Source organism: Penicillium robsamsonii (genome assembly GCF_028829455.1).
Source record: "Penicillium robsamsonii strain IBT 29466 chromosome Unknown utg000005l_segment0_segment0, whole genome shotgun sequence".
Taxonomy (NCBI): domain Eukaryota; kingdom Fungi; phylum Ascomycota; class Eurotiomycetes; order Eurotiales; family Aspergillaceae; genus Penicillium; species Penicillium robsamsonii.
This window is the reverse complement of record NW_026643223.1, coordinates 1705565-1729338: the sequence shown is the minus strand read 5'-3', so window position 1 is coordinate 1729338 and position 23774 is coordinate 1705565. Positions and strand designations below refer to the sequence as shown.

The 23774-nt window shown below is 49.6% G+C and overlaps 11 protein-coding genes across 11 annotated transcripts; 6 read left to right on the top strand and 5 right to left on the bottom strand.

The window, feature by feature from the left end:
* Positions 1-5: 5 nt before the first annotated feature.
* Positions 6-1908, top strand: N7447_008688 (uncharacterized protein; the record flags this gene model as incomplete). The annotated part of the gene is made up of 2 exons (XM_057232950.1): positions 6-129; positions 188-1908. The coding sequence occupies 2 exons, from the start codon at positions 6-8 to the stop codon at positions 1906-1908; spliced, it is 1845 nt and encodes a 614-aa protein (XP_057082492.1).
* Positions 1909-2762: 854 nt separating this feature from the next.
* N7447_008687 (protein kinase domain-containing protein) lies at positions 2763-3929 on the top strand (the record flags this gene model as incomplete). Its single annotated transcript, XM_057232949.1, has 1 exon — positions 2763-3929. One exon carries the CDS (start codon positions 2763-2765, stop codon positions 3927-3929), a length of 1167 nt encoding a protein of 388 aa, XP_057082491.1.
* Positions 3930-4239: 310 nt separating this feature from the next.
* N7447_008686 (SRPBCC domain-containing protein) lies at positions 4240-4914 on the bottom strand (the record flags this gene model as incomplete). The annotated part of the gene is made up of 1 exon (XM_057232948.1): positions 4240-4914. One exon carries the CDS (start codon positions 4912-4914, stop codon positions 4240-4242), a length of 675 nt encoding a protein of 224 aa, XP_057082490.1.
* Positions 4915-6344: 1430 nt separating this feature from the next.
* Positions 6345-7526, top strand: N7447_008685 (uncharacterized protein; the record flags this gene model as incomplete). Its single annotated transcript, XM_057232947.1, has 1 exon — positions 6345-7526. The coding sequence occupies one exon, from the start codon at positions 6345-6347 to the stop codon at positions 7524-7526; it is 1182 nt and encodes a 393-aa protein (XP_057082489.1).
* Positions 7527-8192: 666 nt separating this feature from the next.
* On the top strand, positions 8193-9416 carry N7447_008684 (Zn(II)2Cys6 transcription factor; the record flags this gene model as incomplete). The annotated part of the gene is made up of 1 exon (XM_057232946.1): positions 8193-9416. One exon carries the CDS (start codon positions 8193-8195, stop codon positions 9414-9416), a length of 1224 nt encoding a protein of 407 aa, XP_057082488.1.
* Positions 9417-9528: 112 nt separating this feature from the next.
* N7447_008683 (Amidase) lies at positions 9529-11519 on the top strand (the record flags this gene model as incomplete). Its single annotated transcript, XM_057232945.1, has 6 exons — positions 9529-9955; positions 10035-10371; positions 10477-10748; positions 10808-10983; positions 11042-11324; positions 11380-11519. 6 exons carry the CDS (start codon positions 9529-9531, stop codon positions 11517-11519), a joined length of 1635 nt encoding a protein of 544 aa, XP_057082487.1.
* Positions 11520-11811: 292 nt separating this feature from the next.
* Positions 11812-13381, bottom strand: N7447_008682 (uncharacterized protein; the record flags this gene model as incomplete). Its single annotated transcript, XM_057232944.1, has 5 exons — positions 11812-12380; positions 12442-12509; positions 12574-12956; positions 13013-13180; positions 13253-13381. The coding sequence occupies 5 exons, from the start codon at positions 13379-13381 to the stop codon at positions 11812-11814; spliced, it is 1317 nt and encodes a 438-aa protein (XP_057082486.1).
* Positions 13382-14239: 858 nt separating this feature from the next.
* Positions 14240-16219, bottom strand: N7447_008681 (NADP-dependent isocitrate dehydrogenase; the record flags this gene model as incomplete). The annotated part of the gene is made up of 6 exons (XM_057232943.1): positions 14240-14664; positions 14720-15216; positions 15273-15309; positions 15371-15554; positions 15686-15721; positions 15941-16219. 6 exons carry the CDS (start codon positions 16217-16219, stop codon positions 14240-14242), a joined length of 1458 nt encoding a protein of 485 aa, XP_057082485.1.
* Positions 16220-17046: 827 nt separating this feature from the next.
* On the bottom strand, positions 17047-20306 carry N7447_008680 (C-1-tetrahydrofolate synthase; the record flags this gene model as incomplete). Its single annotated transcript, XM_057232942.1, has 5 exons — positions 17047-17155; positions 17212-19739; positions 19792-19829; positions 19883-19903; positions 19970-20306. 5 exons carry the CDS (start codon positions 20304-20306, stop codon positions 17047-17049), a joined length of 3033 nt encoding a protein of 1010 aa, XP_057082484.1.
* Positions 20307-20851: 545 nt separating this feature from the next.
* On the top strand, positions 20852-22096 carry tif34 (translation initiation factor eIF3 subunit i; the record flags this gene model as incomplete). The annotated part of the gene is made up of 5 exons (XM_057232941.1): positions 20852-20878; positions 20946-21452; positions 21509-21625; positions 21682-21858; positions 21914-22096. The coding sequence occupies 5 exons, from the start codon at positions 20852-20854 to the stop codon at positions 22094-22096; spliced, it is 1011 nt and encodes a 336-aa protein (XP_057082483.1).
* Positions 22097-22864: 768 nt separating this feature from the next.
* Positions 22865-23395, bottom strand: mbf1 (multiprotein-bridging factor 1; the record flags this gene model as incomplete). Its single annotated transcript, XM_057232940.1, has 2 exons — positions 22865-23173; positions 23240-23395. The coding sequence occupies 2 exons, from the start codon at positions 23393-23395 to the stop codon at positions 22865-22867; spliced, it is 465 nt and encodes a 154-aa protein (XP_057082482.1).
* Between the last annotated feature and the right edge of the window lie 379 nt (positions 23396-23774).

Sequence of the window (23774 nt, the reverse complement as noted above, 5' to 3'; positions counted from 1 at the left end):
AAATAATGAGAGTCAGCACACGAACGCCGCTGGCGCAGTTTCCGATGACGAAGACTCTTTACCCAGTGCTCATGAAACAACGCGGGAAAGTTAAGCCTCGACCGCAGCTCGTGAGTGAAGACCTACTAGGTAAGTGAGCCTCAGCTCTGATATATACAAATATACTTATGCGCTTGGATCTTTGTAGATAATGTTCTCGAACGCGTATCGCCCTACCTTCGTCGAAACCAACCGGTAGACATTCTGGACCTTTGGCCTGGGGGTGGTCTGTTGTCATCTAAAGTGAATAAATTTCTTCAACCACGTCGCCATGTGCTTGTTGAACCAAATCTTAACTTCCACCCTCTTCTCACTGCGATCATCGAGAAGAAGCCGTGTTATAAGATCGTCAAAGAAAGCATATACGGGAAATGTGACTGGTCTGATTTCTTCGCAGAGTATTTACCAGAACAAGGCCCTGAAAACCGAGACAGCTCCGGGCTTATACCAAAAAACCATACACTCCTCGTCCTGGCCAATCTGCCTGAAGCTGTCAGTTCGGTTGATCATTTCAAACCCAGCCGCTGGTTTCTGAACTTCATGAATAGCTGCTTAAAACAAACTGAACTGAACATGTACGGGGCCGTGCGAGTCCTTGTCACGCTGCCCTTCAGTGAAGTCTCGAGCATGTTACCGCGGTCCGTTACGGAGCGCACCCGAACTGGCATGTTCGCGGAGACCATGGGCTTGCACAACATAGAGCTTGCTAGTCCAGCCGAAAATGAACGCTCTGCTCAATGGCGGGGCTTCAAAACCTTAGAAGACAATAGGAAACGTGTGGCCGAAAGGGCTGCGGCACATGGCATTGCCACTCCACCCACCAGAGAGCTTCCCCCTTTGGAGGCAGTACCACAAATTGCGCACCGCGCGAGAAAGGAATCACCATATCAGCTTCGAGTGCGTACTCCTCTTCACAACAGTATCTTTGCGGCCATCGCGGCAGCAGATGAATTGGGTATCAAGTCAGCCGTGGAAACCACAGACCCCAAAGCCAAAGAAGTATGTCGGAAGCGAGGAATAGCACTCACACAGCTTGCCAGAGACAATACATCGTATTACCACCGGAAAAGGCTTGTCGACATAGTACTTGAGATTGACGAAGTGAGCCGGACATTTGCACGTGCGGCTGCGGATCCCAAGGAGACCGTTGAGAGGCTAAAGGCTCTGGAAGATCAAATGACATCTCTCAAATCGAGTTTTGCCACTTTGTCATCTGGGCTTCACTTCACCGTGTGGGAAAGATATGAACATTCAACCGATGATGCCCGGTTAACTATAACCTCCAACAATTTCGATGATGCCGTCCTGGTACATGATCGACGACCATTTGAGCCCTTATACCTCCACCCCGATGAGATTTACCCTCGCGAAAACCCGCTTGGAATGATATATTTCGAGGCAAACCCCAACCCGCCTCTTCTGAAAACCATCTTTGACCCCCGGGGCGAGACGGCACCAGAAGTCCTCGACCGGTATTTTGCACTGCTAGGCTGTGTGGGATTCCGCGGTAAAATGACGGTCACTGAACTTCTTCAAACCCTTTTCCCGCTAGAGGCCATCAATGATCATGTGCGAGATATTCCGAGCCTTACGACCTTTGCCAGAAGAGGACTCAAGGCTGGCTATGGGCCGATGCCCTTGCCGGAGGGTTCGACGTCGGACCCAGCTTTCACCTACCAGGAGAACGTGGACTATGATTTGAGTGATGTTCGACTCCGCACTCTTTCTGCGAAAACCCTGCTTGATATTGCGGTCAAGTACGAGAAGATTCCGGGGAAGCTCGGTATCATTGCTTTCAGCCGAGCCCTAGGCGCGGCAGTGACTCAGGCTCAGCTAGGGGAGGATATTGTTAAGCCGAAGATGAGATAGGCTTTGTATGTATAATAGGATGTGTAGTATGTATAGTATGTATAGTATGTATAGTATGTATAGTATGTATAGTATTTTGTATATCGGTATATCGGTATATTATGATATAACCGATTATAGACTTTTAGTGTTAATCTGACTCGGAGTATTTAGGGTTACATGTGGTTGGTTGCATCCGACACGAGGCCGAAGGATTGGATGTTGAGTCATATAGGCCAACATAAAGATTGTAAGAGTGTAAGATTATAAGAAATAAAAAACATAACAACACTAAAAATAACCCACTATAAAAGGTTGACAGCCGTTGGCAGCCGTTGAGACGCATGCGGATGCTCCAGGGCTTGAATTCGGCTATAACTATTTACGGAATTCGTATTCCTATAGCTATCGAAGTAAATAAAACTAAAAGTAAAGTAAATAATACGAAGTCGGTTTTAATAAAAGGAAATGAGCTGGCGTATATTAATTTCCCACGCTTTACGGTCCCACTGGCACCGTAGTATTTTACTGTCACCTGTCGATCTCTAGTTTATCTTCTATCATTTTTGTTTTTGGTCGAGACCGGAAGTGGGCCAAGGTTGTTTTTTTTTTCTCTTTGCTTTTTATTCGCTTTATTACTTTGAGCTATTTCCTAATTATTCTTTGTATCCATGGATTGTACGGCCAACACCTAATTTTTCTCTTCCAAAAGTGCCTTCGCCACCCTGTTATAGATCCAACCGTGGGTGAGGCTTAATTTGCCTATCGCGAGTGCCGGCGCTGATATCAGAACGATTTCACTGATCTCGGCTGATCCTTCGACACCATATAGGGACCTGAGTCTGCTCGAAAATCCCTCAACATTGCGCGAAACTATGGTCAATCCCCCATTCCCGTTGTCAGTCCAGACAACCCCAGGCAAAAGCCCACCACTATCTGCTCAAGTCCCAACGAGTCTCACGCCACCCGTGACTCCTATAGCCAGGGAAAGGCCATCCGAGGACTCCAAGGCAAAGCAAGCGGCCCCCATATCCAAGGACAATGCCGGAACTCGCCTCTTCACAGATGACCTCGAGATCTGCCACGATGACAACAATCGCTCCTTCGAGTTCGGCCGCGGCGTCTGGAGCATAGTATACAAAGCGCGTTCATTGTCGCGCCCCCAACAAAATCTCCCAGGCACACCCCCAAGCTCCCCAGTTTCAACGTCGCAAGTGTTAGCCGTGAAAGCGCCATTGCGCCGCGACGCGCGCCCAGTCCTCAACGCCGAAGCAATAACCCTAACTCGCCTCACTCAAACCCAAGGCCACGAGAAATACATCGTCCCTTTCCACGGCTACCACGCCGAACTAGGCGCACTGGTAATGAGCGCCGTCCCCAACTCACTGGCAACCTACATTGAAGAGCAATCCAAGCTCGCGCGCACCCGCCAACCAGTAACAGCAACAATGTTCGAGCCAGTCCAAGGCCCAGCCTCGTACCAGGATCTCGCGCGCAAGCTAATCGCCGGCCTGAACTGGCTGCATCAAGTCGGCGGCGTCGTGCACGGTGATATAAAACCACACAATATTCTCCTCAGAGCGATCGACACGGAAGATAGCGAAGAACACGCTTTCCCTTACGAGCCTCTGTTTGCGGATTTCTCTGCCACGGTTGATATCCCGACTGATGCGGATGCGCCGGTTGATACCACGCGCGCGTCGATGTCGTCGTTCACGCCGCCGTTCACGGCGCCGGAAATGCTTGCTTCGTTGACATCGACTGAAATGGCGCCGACGCCTTCGTCGGATGTTTTCTCGTTGGCGGCTACGCTGCTTGCGGCTGCGACGGGTGATTTGTTACTTTATCCGAATATGAATCATCGGCTGCGGTTGGAGATGGCCAGGGCTGGACACCAGATTATTGATTTCACGAGGTCTGGGATGAGTGGGAGTCGGGTTCCGAGGAATGGGTTCGTTGAGCGCATTGTTAAGCCGGCTGTTGTCAAGGATCCCGCGCAGCGGATTGCGACGTCGGACTGGGTGGAGCTTGCGTCTGCTTGATGTTGGGGATCTGTTGGAATCTTTTTGGTTATTTGTTTTTTTTTTTCTTTGCATTGTCCATATACCCTGTTTAGATGGAGTTTGGCGGGATGTATGATATCAGGAACATGTGGAGGAATTAGTATAATATTTATCATATCAAATAATACCTGGTGTGGCATGGGGATATCAGTGTTTCATTCAAACAATATCAATCTCATAGAGTAGTGAGTTTGGAGCAGAGTGGTGATTCTCGAGTAGGGTAGCGAGCATAAACAAACAACGCCAACACCTAAAAACAAACCCACGTGTAACATGCAACTCGAGTTAATCAGGCAGAAGCAGTATTACTGCCCTCAACAAACTTCTTCAAATCAGCAACCCACACCTCGAAACACCCCTGCAGCTTAGTTTGATACATCCACCGCACCACATAAGCCAACCACCCATTTTGCGCCTCCCAATTCCGCACCACCGTCCCACCCTCCACAGCCGTAAACTCATGCACCCGCTCCGGCTGCAAAAGCGATGGCGAAAACGCACCCGGCGCTTCGGTGTCAGCGACCCACACGATGCGGCCGCCCTGGCCAGTCTCCGCGTCTGGTGCACTGTATTCGCTGATGAGGGCATGTACGTCTGTTGAGGGCTGTGGCTTGGTGGAGGTTGGGTCCATGCGGACATGTAGAGTGAATTTTGTTCCTTTTTGGAGAACTGGAGATAGGGTTGTGTCTGTTGATTGAGGTGTAGGTGTGGATGTTGATGCTGCTGGTGTTGGGTCGGGTGCGGAGGTGGATGGAGATGGGTCTGGCGTTGGCTGGGAGCGGATGGTTACACGTGGCACGAAGTTATTCCAGCTCGGCCAGGTTGAGGTGTTTGTTAAGGCAGCCCAGACGTCTTGGGAGGGAGCGCTGATGAAGGTTGAGCTGCCGATGTGAAGGATTGCTTTCTCAACGGGGATATTTGGGGTTGCGCGCGTGGCATTTGTTGGGCCTGTGAGGGTTGCCATGATGGATTGAGGTTTGGTGGCGGAGGGTTGGAATTGAGAAAGAAGTTGAGGAGGAAGTGAAGATAAACAGGAAAGGAAGGTAAGCAGGTAAGAGTAGAATTATATACAGCGCTAGGCTGTCGGAATAACGCAGGTTGTTTGGATCTGGGCCGGTAGCTTTCCAAAATATGCGATAAGATAAGACGATTGAAGAAAATAGCCCTACTATGACCTTTTTAAATACCTTGAGCTTGCTTGGAGCCAAGTACTTAACTGCGTTGTAGTATTTCTCACAAAAATCTTCAGTTGAGCGCCAAGTGCACCGTCTATATATAAAAGTTGGCGAGCACACCTTGATAGAAAGTGTAGACTGGGCTACAATCAGTAGACCACGCCTTGATAGTTTCTAGCCTAGGTACTGATATATTATAGCCAGTCAGCAGCTATCATAGCTGCAAGGGTAAGACACAAAGTTCCCAGCCGCATGTATGCACGGTCGATCGGTTGAGTGAAACATTGTTGAAACCCATCTATAGTTTCCAACAAACATGCCATATCTTCAACGTCGGTACTCAAACCATAGCTTCATGAGTAGTGATCCGAAACTCAGTATATCGTGTTTCCTAGGCCCAATTTGGCGGGGGAGTGATTACTTGAAAGGTGACAGTGTGATGCTAAGACCCACCCTGGAAGAATATGGGGATTTAGCGCTATGTCTATTACAGACTAGCGTATATAGATATGTAAACAAATGCATCATTCCAATATTGATCTTGATGATCTCTCTTCCGTTCACATGTATGCTTTTGGGCCCGATATGTGTCGTCAAGCAGTAACACACAGCCTTAATGAATGCATGTAGTTATCATACTCTAGATTTGGCTAAAGCTCTTCTCTGGAGTCATTCCATCTCTCTGTCAGTACTCACATGGAAGTATAGCATCTCAATAAACAGCCACACTGTTTAGCTCTAAGATGCAGGAAATGATAGGATCAGTTCCAGTATGTCTTAAATTGTTCCTGTTTATCAGTCCCTCGAACTGTCAGAGAGTTACAAATGCAAGCATCAAGCTGCACAACTTTGAAATTGCCAGATCAATGGATCACCTCGTTTGAAGAGGCTAGTCAACTATGACAATACCTGCTACAAATCAGATAGACTAACCAATGGAAAATTTGTATTAATCAGAAGATCAGAGGCACATTAAATGGTCATCTCTCTCATCCTTTCAATACCAAAGGTTCTATGCTCTTTCCATCTCCGCTCCTTCCTGTAATGCTGCACCTTCCTCAGAACTCCTGCCATGAACAAAACTCCATTGTCCCCCTTTTCCTATTCTTCTCTTCTTCTCTTCTTCCTCTTCCAGACTCCATACATTCTTTCATCCAACACTCTCTATACACTCATTGTTTCACTACACTCATTTTCATCTTCTTTCAGTCTCTTCAACATGCAGTATACTACCCCGGTTCCGGTTTTTGTCCAGACTTCTCGTCACCCTGCTCTTACGCTTCATGCCCGTCCACGACCCCGGTTTTGCATCCTGCGTCCCGGGGGATTTTGGACGCCGCTGATTCCACTTGACGAGCTGCCTTCTTGGTTAGAAATTTGCAACTGGGCTCCTGACATGTATACGGGAATGTACCCGGCATCAATGACTTTTATACCACGAGAAGGGGAATATGACATCGTCTGTCATCACTGCTCGCATCGAGTGGACTCGCTGCACCAGAGCGTCTCAGAACGAGAAGCTCCTTCTGTGGCTGCCGCCAGTAATGGCACCTCGACCAAAGACAGTCCTGAACAGCGCGTCTCGCCAAACGCTTACCACTCTGATGCTGTTTCCTTGCCTACGGTGCTCCATCATGGCTCCTCGGAGAATTTCTTGGAACAGCCTCCTTTCGGTGCAATGCTCCAGGCCCCTTTTGTTGGAATGTGTGTGGTCGACATGAATTCACAGTATCCGGATACTTCCCAAGACCCTGCTGGGCCAAAACGACGCATGAGCATCGAGAACCCGATTCCTCCTCAGATCTTTGGTGCAGTTGGTATTGGCAGCCCTCCTCTTTCTGTGGCCAATTCGGGGAATGCTCGCCGGCCGGACTCCCTTTATCCACATGCACACGATACTGGATCGTTTGGCAAGCCCAAGCGTGTTGAATCACTGCGAAATGAAAGCGTTGCATCAATGCAAAGTGGCAGCGTTGCGTCCACTCGATCTCTCACAGTTGCTGCCATCGAGCAAATGAAGAGGATTCGGAGAAGAAGGCTCTCTCGCGGAAGCAGTTTGATTGCAAGCATCAGCGTCGCAGAAGCACCGGATCTGTCTCAGGTCTCAAGCTCAAAGATTTCAAAGGTCTCAAAGGTTTCCTCTATCCGTGTTATCTCAAAGCATCGCCGAAAGGTTATCCTGCGTCGTCGGCGCGCAGAAGGAAGGGAAGTCCCCAAACCACAGTTAGAGATCTCAATGGAGGCGGCAAAGATCACTCCGGAGCAACCTAATTCTGCTACCAAGAGACGTGATCGTCGCGAGCGCATGATGCAACGCAGAAAGCAATCTGATCGGGGCAAGCAACCTTATCGAAACATGATGCAGATTCCTCATTGGAGCCCGGGTAAGTGCAAGCACTGAGTTGTGATTGAAAGTGACCACTGTCATGGTTGTTAGTAATATTCACACAAGTTCGCTTTGACTGGGTTTTGGTTTATAGATAGATATCCTTCTTTTCCACTTCTTGTTTGCTGGGTTTGGCTTTGTCGTTCTTCCATTCGTGCTTTTCCCGGGTGAATGCGTCTCTTGTTCCCCTTCACGTTCTTTTCTCTGTTCTTGCTTTCGGCGAGGTTTCGTTTTCATTGGGCCATTTTGCCTTTCTCCACTGGCTACCCGTATATAGTTGACGACTTTGCCTCGTCCCCCTTCTTTTGTTGTTTTGAGCTGCCCTCGGTGATTTCGTCTCTCGTTTCCTTTGGCTGTTCACAACCGACTTCAGGTTAATGAATTCCTCTTTCGTTTTCTTGTGTTATTCTCAACTGGCTCTTGGTTGACGATACTGTCTGTCGCTTTCCTTCACAGGATGTGTACTTCACTTGAACCCAATCAGAATTGCATTCGATTATTCCACCTTTCCACCTTTTCGGGGTCATGGATAAAATGCAGACGCCTTTTTCTTACGGCCTGAAACCTGAAACCACCTTAAAACCGCCCCCAAAAGGATTGAAATGCGAGATCCACTTCGGCCCGGACAACCCCCGCACTTATAGTTGATAGCCTTCCCAGCCAGGTAACTTCACACACACCATGAAAGTGAAAAAGCCCCGTGGCATCCGGCATGACCGGGACTGTGGTCACTGCAAACTCCGAGGTGTCAAATGTGACCTGAACCGCCCTCGATGTTCAGGCTGTCTCCAGGGTGGAGAAACATGCAACTATCCACAACGAGTTGTATGGGTAGATGATAAGAAGAAGTCCAAATCACCAAAAGGCACTTCACCCCAGATTCCCGAAGAAATTCCAGATGGTTTTGCCAAGTCAGCATCTATCAATCTATATGGCTTTGTCGACCTCCTCGACACTTTTTGCCAACAAATCCAATCCAGCAGCCGCGACATCCCAGAAGAAGGAATCCAGCTGATTACACGCACGCTAAGCTTTGCCCGCTCGCGCATCCACGATGCAAACAATAAAGAATCCCTCCAGTCGCATCTGGTCGCCTTGACGAATCTGAGCCAAGTCATCCAATCCGCACACCCAATTGCACTCTTCGGCATCGCCACTTTCGCCATGTTCGAAGTATGCTGCGGCTCCTTTGGCAACTGGCATTGTCATCTCCAAGGCGCACGCTCCCTGCTCGATCTCCACTGCCAACACAAAGCCGATCTCGACGACCTCTGCGGCGAGATGTCCGGTCTAGCTGATGTCCTCGCCTATCTAGTGTGGTTTGATGTTACAGGTGCCCTCGTCCGAGAAAGTTCATTAATTTTCGAAGACTGGCATCGCGAGACCTTATCAGCTGGCTTCTTCGACTCAGTCGGTTGTCCAGCAGATACATTCGATCTTTTTGTTTATCTCGCGAGACACCGCGACGGCGATGGAATCCGCACTATAGACCTGAGTTCTCGAGCAATGGCTCAAATCCTACAACTCAACCCGGGCGACTCGACGGACCAGAATTTGGCTGCGACCGTGTATAGAGGTGCCGCGGCAATCATGGCTTTCAGTCGCGCGGGAATGACTGCGGGCAGCGACCCGTCTTCATCGACATATCATTCGAACGTAGTCTCGTCCATGGTCGATCGAGCTTGTCAGGCTATCGCGGATATCCCTTCTTCGTCGAGATTCTACGTGCATCTAGCTACTCCCGCGTACCTGATAGCAATGAGTGCCTCAACAGCACGACAATGCGAGATAATCAGATGGTACTGGCGAAACTGTCAATCGTGTGAATTTCCCCGTTATCCGGACGCGGAGGCGCAGTGCGAGCGGAGGTGGAGGATATGCGGTGTGGGGTTTAGCGTCGATTAGATTGCCTTCCTATTCGGGACATATCCCACTTCTTATCTAGGTCTTGCATATAAAAGGTCCTAGAATCCAGCTTCCTAGCCTTGCAGTTCTCGTTGAATAAATATATCCCGTCATGGCCTCGTACCAAGACCGTTGCGCTAAAAAGCGCGCCGACCAGCTCGCCCTCATCCTCCCCGAATGGCGCTTAGATCCCGTTCCCTCAATAGAATCTACGCCAAACGCCCTGGCATATCTCCGTCGCATTCTCAGTCCAGAGGAACTAGATCTGACAGAAGAAACTGATATCGCCGTTCTTCTCCGAAAGCTTTCATCTGGAGAGCTCTCGTCTCTAAAGCTGACTCGAGTCTTCGCTAAGCGCGCTGCCCTCGCCCACCAACTCACAACATGCTGCACGGAGATCTTCTTCGAAGAGGCTTTCGCCGTCGCCAAGGAACTAGATGACCACCTCGCCAAGACGGGCAAGACTGTCGGCCCTCTACACGGCTTACCAGTATCCATCAAAGATCTATTCTCCGTTGAAGGAGTAGATACTTCAATCGGTAATCCGCCCCATCCTTCTTCCAAAATGATACCTTTCTCCATGTATAGCTGTTTCTTTACTAACAAATTCAAATCCAGGCTGGGTCGGCCTCACAAATAACCCAGCACCAGGAGACAAGTCCGTAGCACGCACCCTCCGCCGTCTCGGCGCAGTCCTCTACGTGAAAACCAATCTGCCCCAATCAATGATGATGTCAGACTCCTATAACCACGTCTTCGGGCAATGCGTGAACCCTTTCAACCGCGAGCTGATTTCCGGTGGGAGTTCCGGCGGTGAAGGATCGCTTGTTGCGGCGCGCGGAAGCGTGCTTGGGATTGGTACTGACTTGGGCGGCTCGATTCGGATTCCGGCGGGGCTTTGTGGTCTTTATGGACTTTCGCCTAGTCCTGGTAGGCATCCTTATGAGAGGGGGAAGTAAGTTTTATTCTAAATTTTGCTTTTTGCTTTTTTTTTTGATGTCGGGTGGGAGTAAGGTGATAAAGAAATAGAAGTGCTTATGCTAACGTGAATGGTTTATAGCCCCGGGCAGGATATTGTGAGATCCGTTGCTGGGCCGATGGCCTGTACTCTTGCGACTGTTGAGAGGTACATGGAGGTTTTGCCGGAGGCGAAGCCGTGGGAGGTTGATCAGCATGTTGCGCCTGTGGCGTGGCGGAAGGAATTGGCTTCTCCTGGGGTGAAGAGGTTGAGGATTGGGTTTTTGGTTGATGATGGTGTTGTTAAGGTTCAACCGCCGGTTGCGAGGGCTATGCGTGAGGTTGTTGAGGCACTGAGAGCGGCAGGGCATGAAGGTATGATTACTGACAAACTCTCCCAATGGCTATTTAGGACATATACTGACAACACTCAGTGTTTGAATGGGATGCCTCCTCGCATAAATATGCATACGATCTCTGGGCAAAGGCTATCTTCTCTGATGGCGGCGAGGGCTGTCGGAGACAGATTGAAAAGACTGGCGAACCGCTTGTTGAGGGTATGCTCGTTGGTAAACCCGAGGATACTTTGACTACCAGTCAAACACACCAAGTGAGCAAACTCCCTTTTATGTACCGTTACTACTACTCCCTGCTCACATATATCGAAGCTCAATGCGGACAAATACAATTACGAATCAGCATATCTTGACAAATGGATATCATCCGATATCGACGCATTGATCATGCCCAATACCCCCTGGGTGGGATACAAGCCGTGGACGTGGGTGAAGTCCAGTGCATATGTGGGCTACACTAGTATCTGGAATTTGCTTGGGTATGCCGCATTAGCAACTCCTGTGACTACTGCCTCGAAGACGAAGGATATTCCCGATGAAGAGTGGCTGGCCCATGTTCCCAGGAATGATGGTGATAAATTTAATAAGGAGCAGTGTGAGTACTTCCTATATTGTAGTGACCTCTTCCAAAGATGCTGATTCGTGTTTAGATGATCCTAACCTAGTTGATGGTATGCCTGTCGGAATACAGGTTGTTGGTGGCCGGTTTGGGGAAGAGAAGTGCGTTGCTGTGGCTAAGGCGATTGAGCTGGCTATGCAAAGGGATATTACCTTGCGGGCAAGTCTTTGATTCATTACGACAGGTAAATGAGGAATATATATCATACATATCTCCATACTCATTTTCCTTCTCATCCGCACTAGTCACTAGTTATGCTTGGTACTGTTGACATTTCCGTATAGTTCCTTACCTAGTCTCGGCAAGGGTATAAAAGAACACCATATATAGCACACACTAAATATTCAATATTCAACGCCAATCTAATCCAAGATAGAAAATAATCGTTATTCGTATCGTCACTACATAAATTAACATCACAGGCCGTTCCTGTTGCTCAATATATACAATCCAATTCCCAAGTTCAAACCGGGGAATTCATTTTATTCTTATAGTCTGGGAACTCGAAATCCCCAAAATCCCTCTCAGTACTGAGCGTCACACGTGGATTGTCATGCACAATACTACCCCTCACCCTCTCCCCCGTCTCCAGATCTATATGGGGAGTATTGGCAGAAGGAATAGAAGGAATAGAAGGAATAGAAGGAATAGAAGGAATAGAAGGAGGAATAGAAGCAGCAGGGACCGAGGGAGGAATAGAATCAGACTGCATCCTCAACTCCCGCACAACACGGATTCCCTCTTCATTCTCTTCTGCTTCATTCGTATCGACCTTGGAAATGCTAGCAGAGTAACCCCCTGGTGTGGGATTGAACAGATCGTTGCACCAGATCCCGTCATCCCGTTGGGGAGGCTCGTTCAACGAAGCTTTAGTTGAAAGTCGCCGCTTTGAAGATGATGAGCGCACTGGTCGGGGGAGGAAGAAGTATGAGAAGATGCGCGAGAGGAGGGGGTGGAGCGGTGGTAGGCAGATGCAGATGATGGATACATTTGCTTCGAGGGAGGACCAGAGGGCTGCTTGGGAATTTGCTTCTGTTGGTTTGTTAGTTTTGTTCTTGTATGTTGCAGGGTGTGAACAAGGGGGTGTGCTTACCAGTAAAGTCTCCTCCACTAACCATGATATTCAATTCATACAAGCGACCGGCACTGGTGGCAACAATGCTATAAACAAAAAGAAAAGTCAGCTCCGTGTCCAAGATCAACCAGCACTGTGTACTTGACGTACAAGATTCCAATACTAAAAACCACAATTACTCCCCACTTTTGTCTTTTGGGTAGTTGCAACTTCCACAATAGCGGAATGGGCATAGCCACAATCACCAGATCGGTAAAAGTCTGGATTCCGGCATTGGTGAACCAGGTAGGCGCATCAGGTAGACAATGTTCCTTTCGGACCTCCAGGGATGGGTTCCAGAAATCGTGGACAGGAACGCAGTAGACAAAACCGCTCAGAGTCGTCCATAAACCAAATAAGGCCAGGAAACCTATCAATATGTAGGTGATTATGAGGAAAGAACGAGGATGAAAGACGCGGGTGAAGAGGGTCAGGGCGGAGACCTTGGCTAAGATCATGGTGATGTTGTAGAAAGGGACGGAAAGCCATAGCCACTGTTTATTTTCATCAGTGACTTTATCCCCATGATCCGGTGGAGCAATTTTTGTACATATAATTGGCGCTGGTATATTTCTGTGGGAAGTTCTGTTGTGGGTGTCCCGAGGCCATATTTTCGTTCTATGGAGAAACTTGTTAGATATGTGTGCTGGTTGCGGAGCATTGCTGAGATGGACCACTTACCAAGAAGTATAAAGACATAGAATGACACGTCGCAGGCCTAGAATAATTAGACACCTTGTCTGAAGGGCGTATACCGCTCGTGGTGTACATGACAGGGAGAAGTACATACCAACGCAAATGATATAATCAAATCATCTAGCCCAGCAGCCTTCACCAGGTGGAACCGAGTATATAGCCGGAGAGCGACGATAAGAACCGCCAGACCCGTAAAGATCGACGTGATGCTTACAACATACATTGGGTCGGATAGAAACAACTAGTCTCAAAGATGTCGATAGAAACCAAGTAGAAAGCCGGAGACAGTCATTGTTGTGAACGGAATACAGTGGAATAGTGCCACCATCACAGACTGGATGTCAAGTAAAAGAGTAGAAAGTAGGAAAGTTTTTGCAAATCCAAGTCATGGATATTGCTTACAAGTCTTCCCACAGATCAAATGGCACAAGTGAGATGGCCGCTTGCGTCAAGACCTCGAACCAGATCGACCGCTAACCCAAGCCAGAGAGAGATGTGATTGGCTGGCAGAATAAGGTTGTGGACTTCATTGGATTCCATTGCCTCCGACTCACATTCTGATTGGCTGGGTTGTTCCAAACTCTGAAAAGAAAAAAGAAAATCAGATTCTCGAATGAGAAGGATCTTTGGTTCTTAGTTGGGTCATCTCATGTATGGCTGGTTTCTAGGGGTCTGCCGGCTCCGAGGAATAGTGTTCCCTCCGATTGTGTGGGGTTTCTTTTTGAGGCGATTGTGTGACGTTTTTAGACAAATGAAATATTTGAAGGGCGCTTCATCCCCGAGGTGAGATAGGGAATGGTCGAGGCGGGTTAATAGGTAACTCCTGAAGGTGAAACGAGGTGATCGGGATCTGGTGAAAATTAGGAGACTGTGACCGAAACAAGCATATGAACCTAAAAATAGACGTGACACTGCTTCGACTGGTTGTCTACGGACTGGGAGAAAAAAGAGTGTACAGAATGACAATTCAATTGCGAACTATACAACAAAAATTACCAATCAAAGTCAGGCCAATGCCTTTCCACTAGGGATTCTAAATCGGGAGTATCTCATCAAATTTTGCAGCAAATGGGAAAACGATCTACAGGCGAGCCTTGAGGTTGGCCTTCAGCCTCCGCTCAACGGCAGCCATGTACTCGCCAGTGGTAACCCAAGCCTCACGGTCCTTGCGACCACAGGCAAGAGCCAGATCCTTAGTCATGATAGCCTCATCGTTGACAACTTCAACGCAGGCACGCTCGAGCTCCTCGGCGAAGGTGACAACGTCAGGGGTGTTGTCGAGCTGACCACGCTGGACGAGACCACGGGTCCAGGCGAAGATAGAGGCGATGGGGTTGGTGGAGGTCTCGTTACCCTTCTGGTGCTCGCGGTAGTGACGGGTGACGGTTCCGTGGGCGGCCTCGGACTCGTAGGCATCGCCGTTGGGGGTGGCCAGGGCGGAGGTCATCAGACCGAGAGAGCCGAAGCCCTGGGCAACGATATCGGACTGGACATCACCGTCGTAGTCTGATATGAGTTAGATAAGAGATAAAAACCAAGATGGGATGGACGAGAAACTCACTCTTAAGAGCCATGACGAAGCCACCCTCGGACTTGATCATCTGAGCGACCATGTCGTCAATGAGACGGTGCTCGTACCAGATGCCCTTGGCATCAAAGTCCTTCTTGTATTCCTTCTGGAAGATCTCCTCGAAGATATCCTTGAAGCGGCCATCGTACTTCTTGAGGATAGTGTTCTTGGTACTCATGTAGAGGGGAAGACCCTTCATGAGAGCCATCTTGAAGGAAGAGTGGGCGAAGCCAGCGATGGACTCATCAGTGTTGTACTGGCACTGGGTGATACCACCACCCTGGAAATCGAAGACCTGGATGTGCTCGGGCTTACCACCGACGGGGGTGTAGACCAACTCGAGCTTACCAGGGCCAGGGATGACACGGTCCTGGGCACGGTACTGGTCACCGAAAGCGTGACGGCCAATAATAATAGGCTTGGTCCAACCAGGGACCAGGCGGGGAATACGGGGAATGACAATGGGCTCACGGAACACGGTACCGCCACTGAATAGAGTGTCAGTGGATGAACAGTCAAAGCCAATCGGATTGGATTTACTCACAGGATGTTACGGATAGTGCCGTTGGGGGAGAGCCACACTAGATATAATTAGCTTTGGTGTTACGCAACACGGACTTCCGATGAGCTTGATGAGCTTACTCTTCTTCAGCTTGAACTCCTCAACGCGGGCCTCATCGGGGGTGATGGTGGCACACTTGACACCGACACCGTACTTCTTAATAGCCTCGGCAGCATCAATGGTAACCTGGTCATTGGTCTCATCACGGTACTCAATACCCAAATCGTAGTACTTGAGATCGATATCGAGATAAGGCAGAATCAACTATAGGCAGCGAATTAGTGTCAAGCAATGAATCCGGGTCGACATGTAATATGATGTATCCACTGCATGCATCCTGCAACGGTGGCGCTCATGCAGGTCTAGCCGGGGTAAGGAGGGGACGATAAGCTTACCTTTTCTCTGATTTCTTGCCAGATAATACGGGTCATCTATGATTCACGAAGATGATTCGGTTAGCACATGTCAAAAGATGACTTTCGAAGCCTTGGGGCAGCGTCATCAAGAGGATTGACACATGAATATGATAATGTTCCCCGTGTTTCCCCGCGTTTTCGACGAAAACGCAACCGCGGAGCACGATAATATGCAGGCTTGTGAAACAGGCCGATTGAAAGTTTGAACTATAAAAAGGGGGAGTTGTCCCATACCTCATCACCATCCAACTCGACCAAAGGGGTCTTGACCTTGATCTTGGTTTCGGAAGCCATAGTGCGGGTTTGAGTGAGATACGTAGGGATCGATCCGGACCAGCGGGAAGAAGCAGCAACTCGAGTAGTGCGTTGAGAGAGGGAGATAGATGAGATGGATCTCTTGGAAGGAGAAGTAAAGGAAGAGGAAGAAATAAGACGAGAAGTAGAAGAGAGAGGGGCAGGAGGGGTCGCAAGAGACCGACGAGCGACTGCGGAACTGGACCGGAGAGCGTTCATCGTGGAATAATGCCTAAGGACGTCAGCGCCAGTTTCGGTGTTTCTGTTTGGCTGAGCGGGTTGTAGGTCGCCTCAACCGCCTGGTTACAACCGAGGGAATGAAGTTCGGCAGAAAGGAAAGTGTGGAGTCGGGAAATTTCCCGGAGAAAGGGTAGAGTGCTATATTGCGATTTCCGGGAGTTTGGGGGTGAATGACCGGGGCAATACGGGATTTATTCGGGAATATGATGAGTAAGGCAAATAAGAAAGGGATAATTACCGAATAGCAAAGAGACTGGATAGTTAAAAGATGGGTAGAAGGAAAAAGCCTTGTCCGGTGCAATGGAGGTTGGGGATCTTATTAACTCCGCAAAAAGAAGCGCCGAAGCCGGAAGAGTCACGAGATATTTTGGAGACTTTTGGTTGGAATATTTTTCGTAAATTCTCGTGGATGTCTCATTTTTTTATATCTTCCTCTTAAAGGTCTACTGACTCATCGATCTAACCCTTTCTCAGGTAAAATTCGTTCTGAAGCTCCATCAACCGACCCGCTGAAGAATGGCCTATACGTGAATAGAGCGGTTCCCGGAGAACGGAGCTCAACTCCGGCCTTGACCGGCCCTCCCTTTTTGACCCCGGAAAAGCTCCAACCGAATTGTACGATCTAAATAAAATGTATATATATTGATTATGACGAAATAATGTATCAAAATGAATTTCCAATTGCCCCGGATTGGTGTTGAAAAAATCTCCATCTAAGGGCCCGCTCCGATCAGACGCCAATTATGGTATGTGTTGAAGAATCGAAATTCAAACCGTATATACAAGTTCCAAATATCTCCTATACTCTAGAACAACCCGTCGATATCGCCAGTCTCGGTGTCAATATCCACATTAAGGTAACCGGGGGCGGTGGGTAGTCCGGGAATGGTCTGGATATCGGCAGCCAGTGCGTAGCTATAGCTATGTTAGCGTGATCAATTCCCAATTGCGGGGATAAAAAAAAAACTTACAGGTATCCAGCGCCCACAGCCAATCTAACATCCCGAATCGGTACAGTGAAGTCGGTTGGGGCACCCTTGAGGGCTGGATCGTGACTGAGTGAGTACTGAGTCTTGGCGATACAGATCGGCAGGTTAGAGAATCCTTGCTTGGTGTAGGTGTCGACCTTCTTCTGGGCCAATTCACTGAATTCGACCTTCTCAGCACCATACATGGCCTGACCAATGCGCTCAATGCGCTCCTGAATAGTACCATCCAGTCCGTAGAGAAGCTGGAAGTTCTTTTCCTTGGAGCTAGCAGTCATGACAGCCTTGGCCAGATCAACGGCGCCGGCTCCACCCTCAGCCCAATGATTGGCAGGGACAGCATCCTCGGCGCCAGCAGCGATGGCCTCCTCCCTGATGACAGCGATTTCAGCCTCGGTATCAGTCTCGAACTTATTGATCGCGACCACCACCGGAACGCCGTACTGCTTGGCGTTGGCAATGTGCTTCCGTAGGTTGACACAACCCTTGCGGAGAACATCCACGTTTTCGGTGCGGTAGACCTCCTGCAGAGGGGCACCGGGCTTGATCTCAGGGCCGCCGCCGTGAACCTTCAGTGCACGGACAGTAGCCACAATAACGACAGTGTCCGGGACCAGACCGGAGGAGCGGCACTTAATGTTAAAGAAGCGCTCACCACCCATTGTGAAGTCAAAGCCAGCCTCGGTGACCACGAAACCGGTCTTGGCTTCGTGATCCTCATCAGGCTCAGTACCGGCAAGCTTCAGGGCAAGCTTATCGGCAATGGCAGAGCTGGCGCCAATGCTGATGTTGGCAAATGGACCAGCGTGAACCATGACAGGAGTGCCTTCCAAACTCTGCATCAAGTTTGGCTTGATGGCATCCTTCATCAAGGCGGCGAGGGCACCACCGGCACCAATATCGTCGCAAGTCACGGGGTCGCCGTTTCTAGAAGTGGCAACCACCATACGACCCAGTCGCTCACGCATATCATCCAAGTCGTTGCTCAAGGCAAGAATGGCCATGCACTCACTGGCGACGGAAATATCGAATCCAGTCTCGCGGGAGTGGCCTTTCTCAGTGGCAGCCTGGCCGACAGTGATACCACGCAAGTGACGGTCATTGACATCGAGAACGCGGCGCCATGTGATGGTCTCTGGGTCGATATCTAGGCGGGCAAAGCGGGTAATTTCCTCCTCGGTGAGGTCGTCTGGGTTGGTCTTCTCGATTCCCAACTTCTTCAGACGTCGGAACATGATGGGCTTGAATTCACGCGTGCCCTTGCTGGCAGGGACAAGACGCTTGTAGAGAGCTGCGTCTTTCTGCGTAGACTCGTGGAACATGCGAGTCTCAATAGCCGCAGCGAGAAGGTTGTTTGCGGCGGTGATGGCGTGGATGTCACCCGTAAGGTGGAGATTGAACTCATCCATAGGAATGACCTGACTGTAGCCTCCACCAGCGGCGCCACCCTTGATGCCGAATGTAGGGCCTTGGCTAGGCTGTCGGACGTTGGCAAAGGAAATGCGGTTCAGGTGGGCACCAAGCGCTTGAGTGAGACCTAATGTGGTGGTAGACTTGCCCTCACCAAGAGGGGTGGGTGTGATACCGCAGACCAAGATGTATCTTCCGTTGCGGCGATGGGAGAGGCGGTCCAGCACACTGAGGCTGATTTTGGCCTTGGTGTGGCCGTATGGCTCCAACTCATGAGGGGCAATGCCGACCTCAGTGGCAACCTGGGTGATGGGCTTGGGGTACTGGGCCCGCGAGATAGCAATGTCGGAAGGCACGGGGGTTTGTAGGTGAAGGGGAAGGGGAGTGACATGGCGGTCCTTCTGTTTCTCAAAGTAGGTCTTGGTGGAATGAACCACGTTCTTCAACAACATAGCCACTGTCATGGGACCAACACCACCGGGGACGGGAGTGATCTGCGAGGCCACTGCGGAAGCAGACTCAAACTCCACATCACCGACCAACCGCTCGCCGGACTTCTTAGTCGCATCGGGCTTGTAGTTGATACCAACATCAATAACCACGGCACCGGGCTTCAACCAGTCACCCTTCACAAGCTCAGTCTGGCCAATGGCCGCCACAACAATGTCAGCGTTCTTGACAATGCGGGGAATATCCGGTGTCTTGGAGTGGCAGACAGTGACGGTAGCATCGGCGTTCTTGAGCAAATAGCTCACAGGGCTACCGACAATGTCGCTGCGTCCCAGGACCACTGCCTCCTTGCCAGCGGGGTCTACGCCGCTTGCCTTGAGTAATTCCATAACCGCCAGAGGGGTGCAGGGAGTGAACAACGGGCGACCGCCTCGCTTAGCTAACTCGCCGATATTAATTGCGCCAAAACCGTCGACATCCTTCTCATCTGCAACAGTCGATGTGATTGCATGCTCAGACATGTGGCTTGGGAGAGGCAATTGAACGAGAATGCCGTGGATCGCGGGGTCATTGTTGGCTTTAGTGATTTCCTGGATGAGCTCCAGCTCTGTGCTCGATTCGGAAACATTGATCAAGGTGCAGATGATGTTGGCCTGGTAAATAAGGTTAGAGAATGTTCCGAATATCCCAAACAACAAGTCATACCTCTTGCGCGGCCTTCAGCTTCATGCGCACATAGGTACCTAAGTAGCATTAGTCTGAATGATTCCTCAATACTGTTTGTAGATAAACCAACTAGAATCTGATCGATTGCCGACTAGATAGAATTAACATGTTAGTATACAACCCTCCTATGGTCATAATCAAAGATGGACATCCTTACCCTGGAAGATGACCAGGTTGGGCTTGAATCTAGGGTTGGTCACTTGAATCTGCTCGATCTCGGACTTCAACCCCTGGCGAATGCTCTTCGCGATGGCAGTGCCATCAATCTTGGCGGCAGCCATTGCTAACCCGGAAAACGTTCGAGATGGTGAGACAGCGGGGTTGATAGAAGAAAAGTTGACGTTCACTGGAGACTCAATGGACGATGAAAGCTGTCTGACACCTTGGACAGAGTGAAAAAAAGAACGAGATAGGAAAGAAAGATTTCGGACAGTGCCCGCATGCACTTGGAGATAAAAAGTGCAGCGGGGTAGGGCAGCGGGGACGAATGGCATGAATTGCTTGGGGCGAACCCGCGGACTTGCTGCCGGCGTTGTGACAAGCAATCAACAATTAGGCCTCGATTTCACACGCAACCCTCTGGAGATATACCGGAATTAGATCCAGCCCTGTTAATTCCGAATTATTATCCTAACATTCACCTGATCTCTTCCTTTGTCTGTAATTAAGCTCATGCGGAGAGTCGGCGAGTTTCCCGGTTTCCCGAAGATCTCCTTAATTCTGCCTGAGGCATGTTTACCTATCTAAGCCGCATGAGTCATCCAAAACGCATTTTAACCTTTTCGGGAGCACCAGTTAGGGCTTAGGGTATTCAGGTACCAGATCACGTGTAGATATCGGAATACGGAATATCCTAGCCTCCGATAAAGGCTTGGCATTGAGGGCCGAGTGTGCGATGAAATTCACTAGTCAAAGAAAGTGAGGTTGACGAGGTTGACCCCCCCAAAAAGCCACTCCGCCTTACCCATTCTGAGCCGAGCGTCTCAGATTTTTCCCCTCCGATACTCCATCTCGAATTTCCTATCATCTACCCGTCGAAATGCGCCCTATTTTGCTTTCCGGCCATGTGCGTTGACTTCCTCGAAATCTTGCTGGATCCACAGAGACTGACCGCAGCCCATCTATAATAACAGGAGCGGTCCCTGACCCAAATCAAGTTCAACAGCGATGGTGATCTCCTCTTCTCCGTCTCGAAGGATAAGATTGTGTGCGCATGGTGGTCCGCCAACGGCGAGCGTCTCGGTACTTACAACGGCCACCAGGGTGCTGTCTGGACAGTCGACGTCAGCCCCAACACCATTCTTCTTGCAACCGGATCAGCAGACAACACCGTGCGTCTATGGAACATCAAGACTGGCGAGTGCGTGAAGGTCTGGGAATTCTCGACAGCCGTTAAGCGCGTGGCATTCTCCCCCGATGGAAGCAGACTTTTGGCCGTGACGGAAAAGCGCATGGGTTTCAACGGTACTATCGCCATTCTCGATATCAACTACGGCGAAAACCTCAGCGCGCAGGCCGCCGAGCCCACCCTGACCATCGTTTGTGAGGAGAGCAAGGCCACCGTGGCGGGGTGGAGTTTCTTGAGCAAGTACATCATTGCGGGGCACGAGGATGGCAGCGTCAGCCAGTATGATCCTAAGGTATGTTTTTATGGAGGTGATTTTGAGGAGCGTGGAGATGCTAATACCATCTCTAGTCTGGAGAACAACTCGAGAACGTGCAAATCCACGAATTCGATAGCCAAATAACCGACATCCAATTCGCACCCGATCGTCTGTCTTTCATCACCGCGTCGAAAGACAAGTCAGCCAAGGTATGTTTTTTTCTTGCAGATCATTCTATAAGGCAATCCCCGCTGATAACATGCAGCTCCTGTCCTCCCGCAACCTCGCCATCCTCAAAACCTATATCTCCGACACTCCTCTCAACACTGCTTCCGTGACACCGAAGAAGGACTTTGTCATCCTTGGTGGTGGTCAAGCCGCCATGGATGTCACCACCACCTCCGCCCGCCAGGGTAAATTCGAAGCCCGATTCTACCACAGAGTGAGTACAAACACGCGTTTTGACTTTGCTCGCCACATACTAATAATTATATTAGGTTTTCGAAGATGAAGTCGGTCGCGTTCGTGGCCATTTCGGTCCCCTTAACACCATCGACGTTCACCCCGCCGGTACCGCATACGCCTCCGGTGGTGAGGACGGATACGTCCGTGTCCACCACTTCGACAAGTCATACTTCGACTTCATGTACGAGGTCGAGCGGGAGCAAGCGCGGAAGTAAAAGAGCGGATGTGGTGAAGAAAGTTGGAATGCGTCGTGTGTATGTGTTTACGAGGCGAAAAGACTTGGGACAGATCCCCCGAGTCCCGCATACGGAATGGGATGACCTTCCGGTCCACGATTTTCTCATTTCATTGATTCCATGATCAATCGGAGTTGGTACCTTGTGTTTGTGTCTTTGTTTAATAAAAAGATGACATGGTTCATTTTTTGAGCTCTTATGTCTGTCCTGGTCCTCCGCAAAAGAGATGAAAATCGGGTAAATAGACAAAATCAAAGCTTTGCAAATCTTCAAACCCGTTCAGACAGCCTAGCTAACATTAAAAAGAACACGACGGCGGGAATCGCCTCTGTAGGTAGGAAAGCACTACGTATATACCTACCCCAGTACCTACATACGCTAGTTCGTATACAAAAATATTATCCAAGGTATGAAACAACATCCATTTACTCAAATTTACTCTTGGATGCCAATTATAAGAGGAAAAAAAAAACATATGATAATATCAAAACCTGAGGTATCTCATTTATACAATTTTTTTTTCGTGATATCTTCTCTAAACCCGTTTCCCATGCAAGGCCAGCGCTAATCTGACCAGCAGAAAAAGAAACCCGTAGAAAAAAACAAAAAAAAAAAAGTGACGTCTCATGAAAACGGAGAAGGAACATGACAGTCATAGAGCGCAAAAAAGCAGAATGCAGAAAACTTGAGATTTGCCCCCGGCCTCATTTCCGTAAGGGATGAAACCACGGACTCAACCCCGATTGTTTATTTCTTCTTGGGGAACTTTTCTGAGCCGATGTCTGAACCACGCAGCTTAATGTTCAGCACACGCTCCATGGATCCGAGGACCTTCTGGTCGGGGGCGGCAGTGCCACGCTCGAAATCCTGCACAATGGTAATGGTGGTGTTGCACTTGGTGGCGAGTTCCTTCTGGGTCATCTTGTAGCCCTCCTCGGTACGGCGTCTCTTGATAGCGTCAGCGACGGCGTGGCCAATGGTCTTGGGCTTGACGATATCGTCGCTGCGGTCGACCTTGGTCAAGTGTTGGCCTTCGGGGGCACCTGCCTTGGCGCCCTGGAGAGGGTGTTAGTAACGATTCATTGTTTTTTTTTTCGAGGTTTCAATGGAGATTTCACGTACAAGGTTACCGGTGGTGTACTTCTTCTCGGTGATGACACCGCCGGAGCGCTGGGCAGCGTTCAGGGCACTCTTGCCCTTGACGACGGTCTCGCGGGGGGCAGCGCCTGCTCCGCGGAACTTGCTGCCGATCTTGGTGGTGCTTTCCCAGTCAGACATTTTGAAATTTGAATTTAGTGTGGGTGGTTGAAGTAGGTAGGAATAATCGTTGAGTAGGGAGATGACGTTGGTCGTGTGAGGGTGAAGACAGAAATGCAATTTATATCGATGACACAGAAGCTTCTCGAGGGAGGGGAGCCCGCGCTAGTCCGCTTTAGGGCTAGCGCATATCTGGTTCAAAAGCGTCTGTTCATCTTGTGGCTCGACTTGGTTTTACATTTGAAATCATTTCCTATTTCTATCAGTTCTGTATGGCTGATTGCAGATTTCTGCAGGATTTCGCCTCTTTCGCCTCTTTTCTAAATTTCAATGGGGGTCTTGGGCGTTCACTATACTCGTCGGCAAATCCCCCACCATCGATTGCCACAGCCACCTCCAA